Genomic DNA, 11,506 nt, shown 5'->3' with positions numbered 1-11,506 from the left:
TGTGCAACTAACAGTGGGTAAAACTGCCTTCCAGTTTATAGCCTGCTACAAACCACCCTCCCAAACCCAGGAACCCCACTCGGCCTTCCTGAGAACACTGGAAAATATGAAGGTGTCTCCAAACACCATTATATTGGGCGACTTCAACTACCCAAACATACACTGGGAGCATTACTCTAGCTCCAACACCCTAGCCCAAAGGTTCCTAGAATTTATAAACTCAAATGCTATGGAACAACTTGTTACCACTCTCATAAGAGGGGAAAACATACTGGACCTGATCATCACCAACACGGGGGCTCTATGCTCCAGACCAGAAGTGTATCCCTCACTGGTAAGATCAGACCATAACCTAATCTCACTGGATATTCACATCCCGACCCCACCCCCTGCCCAGAAAACCACAGTGAAAAAAGTACAGTTTTGTACCTACCATAAATGTAGATGTTCGAGTGCTAATACAGCTGCAGTAATCACAGATGGGTTTTCAGCCGTCAGGCGGTCCCTCGGTCGGCCGAATCCAAAGTCTTGGTCCGGCGTCTGTTGTCGTCGCATACTCTTCTGACGTCAGGAAGGCCAGAGTATGTAAGACACAGCCGACGCCATGTTCTTCAGTCTTTCTTGCCCCAGATGTCAGGTGCCCCCAAAAGGAAGGCAATACATAAATAAAGCTTATCTGCATATGCAAGCAATGCAATGTAAAGCAAAAACAGTGTAAGCAAGCAAATAAAACATAGCAGGATAACCCTGTCAAGTGGTATGAAGAGGTTGTTAGGCCCTATGCCTTTACCAAGTGGGGAAGGAGGGAGGGAAACCAGTACTGCAGCTGTATTAGCACTCGAACATCTACATTTATGGTAGGTACAAAACTGTACTATGTTCATTGTGCATACAGCTGCAGTAATCACAGATGGGTAGAGTCCCAAAGCTATGCATAGGGTGGTAGGTATTATGAAGAACTGGGTTGAGCCAGAATGCCCTGCAAAACAGCAGTGGCAAAGCCTGCTCTTGTTCTGGAATATAAGGGCAGGTGGTAGTGTTTTGTGAAGGTATGTACAGAACTCCAAGTGGCTGCCTCCAAAATATCTTTAGTAGGAACACCTCTGAGGAAGGCTGTAGAGGTGGCTGTGGCCCTGGTGGAGTGAGATCTGATACCAGTAGGGACAGATTTCCCAGGATAGGAATAACAAAACCGTATGCAGTGGCCAATCCCCTTGGAGATGGTCTGTTTTGTAACTGGTTTCCCTTGAGCCCCTACGGCATAGGATACAAAAAGTTGTTCTGATTTCCCGAAGGACTTTGTTCTGTCCAAATAGTAACGTAGCTGCCTATGGATGTCTAAAGAGTGTAGCAGCCTTTCCCCTTTGTTTTGAGGGTTAGGAAAAAAGGTAGGTAGGTGTATGGCTTGATTTAAGGCTACCCTGGATACCACTTTTGGCATAAAAGATGGGTTGGTACAAAGGGAAACCCTGTCCTGATGGAAGATGAGGAAGGGCTGCACCGCCATGAGAGCCTGTAGTTCAGAAACCCTGCGAGCTGAAGTGATGGCCAGAAGGAAAGCAGTTTTCCAGGACAAGTATTGCAAATCTGTTGTGGCAGCAGGTTCAAAAGGAGGCAATGTTAATTTTTCTAGCATGTAATTAAGGTCCCAGGCTGGAATTGGTTGCTTCCTTGAAGGTCTTGTATTCTTAGCCCCTCTGAGGAACTGTCGTAAGAGTGGGTGAGAGAATAAAGGAGGATCCGTGTTGAATTCTGCAGAAATGGCTGAGGCGTGAATTTTTATTGAAGAAAAAGAGAGCCCACTGTTCAGTAGTTCAGCTAGGTACTGTAAAACCTGAGGCAAGTTCAATTTTCTAGGGTTCTGGCCTCTTTTCTCATTCCAACAGCAAAACCGCTTCCATTTTGCGGAGTAAGCTTTTCTAGTAGATGGTCTTCTGGCCTCCAAAATGACATCCTGCACCTCCTTGGAGAGTAGGGTCTGTTGTGGTGTTAAGGAATTTTCCATGCAGCGAGGTTGAGTGTTTTCAGCTGACTGTGAAGAGTTTTGTAGTTGTTCTGAGTCAGCAGAAGAGGTATTAGAGGCAGGGACCAGGGAGGAGTATGCGTTAAGCTTCTCAGGAGTGGATACCAGTGTTGCCTTGGCCAATCTGGAGCAATCAGTATCATCCTCGGCTTGTCTGTTCTTGCTTTCAAGAGTACCTTGGGCAGAAGAGGCAGAGGTGGGAATGCATAAACTGTCCATGCTGTCCAGCAGAATGAAAGGGCGTCCACTTTCCAGGCCTCTGGATGGAAGGTCCTTGAACAAAACTTTTTCATTTGATGGTTCCTGTGGGAGGCAAAAAGATCTATGTCTGGCCTCCCCCACGCTTGGATTATCTCCGCAAACACCTGTGGATGCAGTTTCCATTCGTGTGGATCTGTCATATTCCTGCTCAGAGTGTCTGCCAGTGTGTTTTCGAGTCCTGGCAGGTACTGTGTTTGAAGTTCGATTTGTCTTTCCAGAGCCAAGTTCCAAAGAGTCATGGCTAATCTGCACAAGGGGTAAGAGTGAGTTCCTCCTTGTTTGTTTATGTACCACATTACTGTGGTGTTGTCTGTTCTTATGAGTAATTGCCCTGGTTGCAGGAAGTCCTTGAAAGCTGTAATTGCATTTATGACTGCTAGCATTTCTTTTTGATTGATGTGAAGGTGCTTTTCCTTTTGGGACCATCTGCCCTGAATGCACCTGTCCTTCATGTGCGCCCCCCAGGCGTAATCTGAGGCGTCTGTGGTTATGACTTGTTTTGCTTGAGGCTTGCAGAATGGAAGGCCTGTGTTTACTTGACATGCTTGGGCCCACCATAGGAATTCCTTTTGCAGACATGGAATTATTGGTATAATTGCTTCCAAGCTGTGACTGTGTTGAGACCATAGATTTTTCAGGTACCACTGAAGTTTCCTCATATGCAGCTTTGCACACGGGATTAGAAGAATGCAAGATGCCATGAATCCCAGAGCCTGCAGGATTTTCCTTGCAGTAAGCCTGGTACTTTTTGCTAGTGTTGTGAAGTACTGAGATAATTGCCCTTGTTTTTCTGGCGTAAGGTATGCCATCTGGGTGTTTGTGTCCAAGCTGGCACCCAGGAAGGTTATTTTCTGAGATGGTGTTAGCCTTGATTTCTCCTTGTTGATGGTGTATCCCAGAGAAAGCAGTAACCGTGTTACATATGCCAGATGTTCTAGTAGTATATGTTTGCTGTCCGCTTGGATCAGGCAGTCGTCCAGATAAGGGTAAATTTGTATCCCTTGAAGTCTTCAATAGGCAATCACTGATGCCAGGCACTTTGTGAATACTCTGGGCGCAGTAGATAAGCCAAAGGGCAATGCAGAGAATTGATAGTGGATTGAACCTACAAGAAATCGGAGGTATCTTCTGCAGCTTTGTCTGATTGAGACATGCAGGTATGCCTCCTTGAGGTCCAATGTTACCAGCCAAAACTCCTTGCCCAGCATGGGAAGAAGTTGCTGTAATGTGAACATCTTGAATTTTGGTACGAGTAGAAATGTGTTTAGGATAGATAAGTCCAGAATGGGTCTCCAGTTGGTTCCTTTCCTTGGTACCAGGAAAAGTCTTGAATAAAAACCTTGACCTTGTTGGTGCGTAGGTACCTTTTGTATAGCTCTCATGTTTAGAAGCTTTGAAATTTGCAGTTGTGCCTCTACCCTTTGATTTTGTGGTAGGTTTGGCATGCCTCTCATTTTTGGAAGAGTGTGAAATTGAAATTTGTAGCCTCTGTTTATAATGTCCAGTATCCATTTGTCTGTTGTGACAATATGCCAATTGGTTGCAAATAATGCTAGTTTCCCTCCCAAAGGTGCTGCCAGCTGAGACTTGCTTGGCATGGAAATGAGGGAGTCATTGGGTTTGCTTCCTGTATTGTTGTGCACTGTCTTCACCACCTCTTGGTGCTGGAGTTTGCCATTGTCTGCCTCTATATGATCCTTGTGATTGCCCTCTGCCCTTGGCGTCTGTATCTACCTCTTTGGGGCTTGTCAGTGGCTGGAAAGGACCAGTTTTTTGAAGGCCAATTCCTGCTAAATCGTGGTGGCTGGACCTGTAAGAAAGCTTTGACAGTTTGCATAGATTTGGCTTTTTCTTCCATTTTCGTAGTATATCCTCAGCATTAGTACCAAAAAGTACATCCTTTTGTAAAGGAGCATCAAGAAGTTTAGCTTTCACATGATCAGGCAAATTTTGTTCCCTAAGCCATGCATGTCTGCGAATGACTGATCCTGTAGCAGCCGCTCTACTGGAGGCCTCTAGGGCATCATAACCACATTGTAAGGTGTGTTTACCCACTTGTTCTGCACTATGCATCATATCCTGTAACTCTTAAATCAGGTTGTTCAGGTTGAGACATTTTGTTTTTTAATTGTGATAACAGGAACTGTTGATATTTAATCATATGAAACTGGCAGTTTAAGGTCCTCATGGCTAGGGTGGCCGAGGTATATACCTTCTTACCCCACCTTTCTAGAGATCTAGATTCCCTTTCTGCAGGAAGTGGATTCTTGGCAGTGGAGGCCTTTATTCCCTTAGGGCCTTGTGAAATGGTTTCAGGGTCAGCATTATGGCCTTTGTAGAGAAATTGGTGAGAACTGGGTACTCTGTAATATCTATCAGGCTTTACTGGTGCAGGAGGCAGAGAATCAGGATTAAGACAAGCCTCCGAATAGACATCATCCAGTACCTCCAAACAGGGGGTATAGCCAGAGGTCTGTGCTGAGGTAACCAAAGAAATTCCCCAAGTCTTTTCTTGGAGTCTGAAAAGTCTTGGCCTTCCCAATGGAAGTGTTCCCTCAAGGTGTGCAAGGTTTCCCCAAAAGAAAAATCCTCAGGGGGGGATACAGAAGGAATGGAATGTTCTGCATCCGAATCCTCAAAAGGGGAATAAGAGTGTTCCTCTGCATCAGAATGCTCTGATAAAATGGATCCCTGATCAGAAGAGGGGGATACTTCCTCCACTCTGGGTCTCTTGTCAGGAGGGGGTTGAGAACCTCTGATAAGAGTTATTAGGTCCTCAGCCATTTTAAGCATCTGTTTCTTAGGCATGGGTCCAGGAGATGGGCCTTGAGCAGCAGGCCTAGTGTGATGGCTGGCTGCTTTGGATTTAGTAAAGGCCTTAATAGAAAAAGAAGATGAAGGCCTAAATACACAATGGGTGGAGGTAGATCTGTCCACATTAGTAGGCTCGACATAAGCTGGCGCTTCGGTTGTAGTCTGGGAAAGGGCCGATGACCCAGCGGTCTTGGGTACAGAAGACACCGCCGAAGGAGTGTCGTCGGTAGTCGGGGACTGCAAAGGCGTCTCGCTGAGAACCGGACCACGTGGAGCCTGTTTCGGCGTGGTGTCGGTGGAGACCGCGGGCCTCGCATGTCGGTCCTTTTCCTTGCGTTTTTTGGATAAAGCAGTAGTCGGGGTGTCCGACGACATTTTATAGTCAAAAGCTTTACCAAAATAGTGTTGGGCGAACTCCGCCCGACGCTTGATAGTGCGTTTATTGAAGGTAGCGCAAAATCGGCAGGCCGAGACATCGTGGTCTGGGCCCAAACAAGGTATGCAAAGGGAATGGAAATCCTTATGCGGTATTTGCTTCCCACAAGAAATACAATTATTAACTTTTTCTGACATCGGTCTGAGGCAAGAAAAGTTTCCCCAACAGGGTACTTAGCTTTAATGAAGACTTCGGTTCCAAATATTTTCGTAATTCAGGAGCTGGCCGACCGGTACTTGCGAACTGCTTCTGCTTCGGGCACCGCGCGGCAAAAAAGACTGAAGAACATGGCGTCGGCTGTGTCTTATATACTCTGGCCTTCCTGACGTCAGAAGAGTATGCGACGACAACCGACGCCGGACCAAGACTTTGGAATTCGGCCGACCGAGGGACCGCCTGACGTCTGAAAACCCATCTGTGATTACTGCAGCTGTATGCACAATGAACATCTTCTCTAAAGCAAATTTCACACTCCTCAAAACAGAGGTGGAATCCTTCAAAGCCCCTGGGCCAGTGGAAAATATGGCCCAGACCGCAGAATCCTTTATAAACGCATTCTATGAACACCTTCAGGAATGCATGGATCATGCAATCCCAAATAAAACCAAGACCCAATCCTCCAAAGGCAGACGTCCTGTCTGGTGGACCCCAGCCATAAACAAACTATACAATAGAAGGAGGAAGCTACTATATGATACAGCAAAATCCCAAAAAGGGAAGGCATATCTGATCAGTACTAGCAAAAAACTATGGGCACTCATAAAATCGTCTAAGGCCAGCTTCGAGAGAAAAATTGCACAGGACACTAAGGATAATCACAAGGCTTTTGTTAGTTATGTGAGGAACCTGGGTGGGAATTCCCAGATATGCTCAGAATTAGTCCAAAATGACAACAAATACACCGAACCCACAGACATTGCCAACATCCTAGCTGACAGGTTCAGTGCAAACTTCTCCCCCCCTCCCCACCAAAACGGCAAATATCTATCCCAGCAGAGTGCTGCCCCCCTGACATCTCAGATACTCAGGTAAGAGCCGCCCTTCTCCAAAGCAAAAAACACAGCATCAATGGGACCAGACTGTGTCCCGGGCTGTGTCCTACATGAACTCCAAGAAGAGCTAAACCCAAACATAAAACTACTGTTTAATCTCAGCATTACTACAGGATATGTACCCAAAGAGTGGCGTACAGCAACAGTGGTCCCTCTCCACAAAGGTGGTGCCTCAATGGATCCTGGAAACTATCGCCCATAAGCCTGACTAGCTTGGTCTGCAAAGCTATGGAAAGGATCATCATGGACCTCATAAATAAAGATATTGGGGATCTACAGACACTGGATCCTACCCAGTTCGGCTTTGTTAAGGGCAGAACCTGCCTCTTAAACCTGGTCGATTTCTTTGAAACAGTCACCAAGGCCATTGATGAGGGGAAGGTGGTCCACACAGCCTACCTGGAGCTCGCAAAAGCCTTCGATACAATGCCCCACTCGGGCATTATAGATAAGCTCACCAGCTTAAATATAAACCCCTGTGTCACTAGATGGGTTGCAAACTGGCTCAAGGACAGAACCCACATGGTTAGAATTGCTGGAGCCATGTCAGACTCCAAACCAGTTACAAGTGGCGTCCCACAAGGCTCAGTCCTGGGACCTCTCTTGTTCGGTATATATTTCTCGGAGGTACAGGCCAACATGGAAGGACTGTGGCTGACCAAGTTCGCAGATGACTGCAAACTAGGCGCCATAATCGACTTTTCAGCCGACACAAGCATCCTACAAAAGGGCCTCATAGAAACAGACAACTGGTGCCAGAGCCATGGCCTCAAGCAAAACGCCAAAAAGTGCATAGTCATCCCCTTTGGCAAAAACAAAAGTGCCCACAAATTACCACATAGGTGGTAATCCATTAAGTACGGAAGAAGTAATTAGGGACCTGGGGACCCAAGTTGATAGCAATCTCTCATTTGAAAACCACGTGGCCAAAGTGGTTAGAAAAACATTTTATATAGCCCACCTAATCATGAAGGGATTCACATCTAGATCAGGGGAGGTCTTCGTGCCTCTTTACTCATCCCTCATCAGACCCGTAATTGAGTACAATGCCCCTTTTGGGATGTACCTTACCAGACACCTGCAGCAATTGGAAAGACCCCAAAAGTACCTCACCAAGAGGATCAAAGGGCTCAAACAGATGCCATATGCTGCCCGGTTAAAGAAACTCCATCTCCACTCAGTGGCGTACCACCTGCTCAGAGGCGATCTGTGCCTGACATATAAAGCTATGTCCAACCCGGAATTAATGGACATGCTGCACTTCAGAAAATCCAAATCCCATCGAGCTACGTGCTCTAGAGACTTGAACCTCAGCAATGAAATAAATAGGACATGCTGGAGGGGCAGATTCACAACCCAGAGGCTCCCTTCACTCTGGAATAAAATCCCAGTCCAGGTTAGGCAGAGTCCCTCATTGACTCTCTTCAAGAGGAATCTTGATGAGTGGATGGGAGATCGTAGGTTTACCCCGGGTATCACTTCTGTGTCACTGTTAGACAGAGGCACAGTATACTAACCTTGAAAAAGGGCGTAGCAAAATTAATTTAAAATGGGTGGTGAAAGCCAAACACACTCTGGCTAGGCTTATAAATGCCTTAGGGCAGGTAGCCTAGTATGAACCTATGAACCTAATAATAAAATAAGTGTAGTGAGGCATACAGGTGTCAAAAAGAGGTCCAGGCAAAAGAAAAGGAGGGGTACAGAATGTAAGAGGAGGGAGAGATAGGAGGTAGAAGTATAGAGTGAAGACTGGAGTATAGTGGAAGGGGAAGGTCAAAGAGCAGGACAGCCTTGAATACAAGTAGGAATAGGTTTCACTGAGAAATAGTGATAGAAAGGGGGGGGGCGGCAGAGTAGGTAGGGTTCAAGTACAGTGAAGTGTAACCAAACTACACATTCGCCTCCAAACTGACATTTTAGCAAATGGATGCAAAACAAAAGAACTTCAAAGAAAGAAGAAGTTCAAAGAAAATAATTGTTTAACACTTGCAGATTCAGCCCGATTTACAGCAGACTCCAGTAACAAGATGGCAGTGAGTACCGACTGTTAGAACTGATGAATCAAATGTCAGAGATGGAGAGAAAGCAGAACTTGCAGCACAAAGAACTGATGCAAAAGATACCACAAACCAGGATGACATCATATACCTACCAGCACTTCTCTTCTGCATTGATTTTTTTGTTCAGTATCTCTCGTCTTCCTCCTCACCCCATAAACATGTCCATCATTCTTTCTGAGGGTGCAACTTAGTCATTTTTCTACTCTGAGGAGGCATGGGCAAAGCGTTTAAAGTGATGAAGGTTCTGGAATTTTTTATGGTCCTTTAATCCCTCTCTGCATACCAGCATCATGTTATGGCTGCGTGGCTGGACATGAGGAAACTACAATGCGACACTTCCTTCCCCACCCGGCCTTAAGGGGAGTGCGCTATGCTTTTGATCCCACTCCCCAGCCTAGCGACCATCACTCTGAGCTCCAGCCTCACCAGAGCTCTACTACAGTGTTATGAGCACACATCCTCCAGCCCACCCAGAATAGGAGCATCGCATCCTCCCAGCCAACTCTGTTACATGCCCAAATCGCTGGGTTGTAGTCAGGGCTTTAGCCCTATACACCACTGCAGTGGCTGAATCAGTTATATATGAACAAGTAACAAGAAACTGGAAACTGCATGTAAACTTTCTACTAAAATACATGCTTTTTCATCACCATCTACATCCTGTAAAGCCAGTACTTCAAAAAGCAAACAAATAGCATCAGAGTAAATCTGCAATGACATTAACCAACTTAGATAATGCTGCATTTTGCAAGCACAAACCTGAAACTTACACAGGAAGCTAGGTGTGGCCGAAGTGGCTGGCACTGAGGAACTCACAATAGATGCAAAGAGTAAAGGTGCATTCGATGTTATGGAAGCAGCAGCGGATGCAGCAGTAGTTGCAGGAGTAGGAGCAACAGTCTCTAAACAGATTATGGAAGGCAAAAAATGTACAAAACAAACATTAGCATAGTGCTTCAGTAATAGCCATTGTAGCATAACAATGGCAAAGTTTTTCATATGTAACAATAAATCATAACCGTCAGTAACTACAGCATGACTGCAATGCAAGAAAAATAGAAGTTATGTTCTTACCATAACTTTCCATGTTAGTTGTCTTCTTCTCGCCTTCTTCTTGCTGGATGGGTTCGGAGCCGACCTCGGCTCCGACTCGGCCACTCTAAAAGCTCGAGAGTTGGTTCCACCGGCTCGAGGCTCCCCTTATATCCCACAATGCTAGGCGTGAGTTACCTCAGATCTCGTTTGTAAGCTAGGCCCAGCTTATAATAGTAACAGAATAACTATAAACAAAGTCCACCTCTATAAACCAGGGAGAAGAGAAGGGTGACCTACATCCTGATCCAGGAAAATATGCACAGCAGCATATACCTAAAGTAAGAGGTGGTAGAAAGAGAGGTCACAATCAAAACTCCTCTAGGTCTGTCCAGGCCAGGGGAAGGAGGGTGGGGCCTTAAGAAGAAGGCGAGAAGAAGACAACTAACATGGAACGTTATGGTAAGAACATAACTTCTATATGTTAAGTTGTCTATCTCGCCTTCATTCTTGCTGGATGGGACCGTCCTAGCACCTTGTCCCGGGTGGCCTAACGGAACAGACTCTTGAGAACAGTGGAACCAAAGTTAGCTCTATGCCTAGAAGCTAAATCCAACTTATAATGAGAAATGAAAGTGTGAGGAGTAGCCCAAGTAGCCGCTGCACAAATGGTGTCAATAGGCAGTCTGTCTTGGAAGGCTATAGAAGTAGCCAAAGCTCTGGTAGAATTGGCTTTAGGTTTGTTAGGCAGCTTTTGGTGTCTAATTTCATAAACAAGGGAAATCAGAGAGGTTAGCCATCTAGATAATGATACCTTTGAAACTGAAAGTCCCTTTCTGCCTTCTGCATAAGAGACAAACAGCTGGTCAGATTTTCTGAATTGTTTGGTTCTATCCAAATAGTACCTTAACTGATGATGAACATCTAGCCAATGCAATTTCTGTTCAGACCTGTTAGAATATTCTGGAAAAAACACAGGAAGGTCAATGCTTTGATTTAGGTTAGACGCCAAGGCTATCTTAGGTAAAAGGACGGGTTGGTTCAGAAGATACCCTGTCCTTATAGAACAACAGATAAGGAGGTCGACAGCTGAGTGCATGAAGTTCTGAAACTCTTCTAGCTGAAGTAATAGCTACCAGAAAGAGTGTCTTCCATGATAGCAATTTTAAAGAACAGGAGGCTGCAGGTTCGAAAGGGGAAAGAATCAAAGAACTAAGAACTAAATTTAGGTCCCAAGGAGGAGGAGGATTTCTTATAGGAGGTCTGAGAAGAAAAACTCCCTTCAAAAATGCTTTGCAAAGCTTGTGGGACATTAAGGCAGACTCTGAAATGCCCACATGAAAGTTAGAAATAGCTGCCAATTGAACTTTAAGCGTAGATGGAGATGAACCTGCATGGAAGAGTTCAGCTAGAAAATCAAGGACCATTTGGATGGAAGCAGTGAAAGGATCTATGTCCCTTCCTTGAGCCCAATAGGTGAAACGTTTCCACTTACTCAAATAAATCTTTCGAGTGGAAGATTTATGGGAAGCTATCAAAATATCTCGGACAGAGTGAGATATTTGAGGAAGCCTGGCTAAGGTTGGAACTGGAGGAACCAAGCAGTGAGGTTCAGAGAGGAAGGAGCGATGAAACTGACCCGACTGATGGATCAAAAGATCTGGAACTAGGTCCAGATGCCAAGGTCGCTCAACAGAAAATGATGAAGAAAGGGGAACCAAACCTGTCGAGGCCAGTAAGGAGCAATGAGGATCAACGAGGCCTTCTGAGCGATAGCGTTCTGTATCACTTGAGAGATTAGTGGGAAGGGAGGAAATGCATACAGAAG

General features: G+C 45.5%; 1 protein-coding gene across 1 annotated transcript in view; it reads right to left on the bottom strand.

The window, feature by feature from the left end:
* The window catches only part of NUP62 (nucleoporin 62), a gene marked incomplete at its 5' end in the record, with an annotated part of 873,863 nt that overhangs the window by 691,743 nt on the left and 170,614 nt on the right, over window positions 1–11,506 (bottom strand). The window contains one exon of the mRNA XM_044076211.1: window positions 9,417–9,548. Coding sequence (XP_043932146.1) covers window positions 9,417–9,548 — 132 coding nt within the window. The remainder of the gene's footprint in view (window positions 1–9,416; window positions 9,549–11,506) is intronic.

The sequence above is a fragment of the Protopterus annectens genome, chromosome 7.part0 (assembly GCF_019279795.1).
Source record: "Protopterus annectens isolate FY-2018-M chromosome 7.part0, PAN1.0, whole genome shotgun sequence".
Taxonomy (NCBI): domain Eukaryota; kingdom Metazoa; phylum Chordata; order Ceratodontiformes; family Protopteridae; genus Protopterus; species Protopterus annectens.
This window is presented reverse-complemented; position numbering and strand designations above follow the sequence as displayed.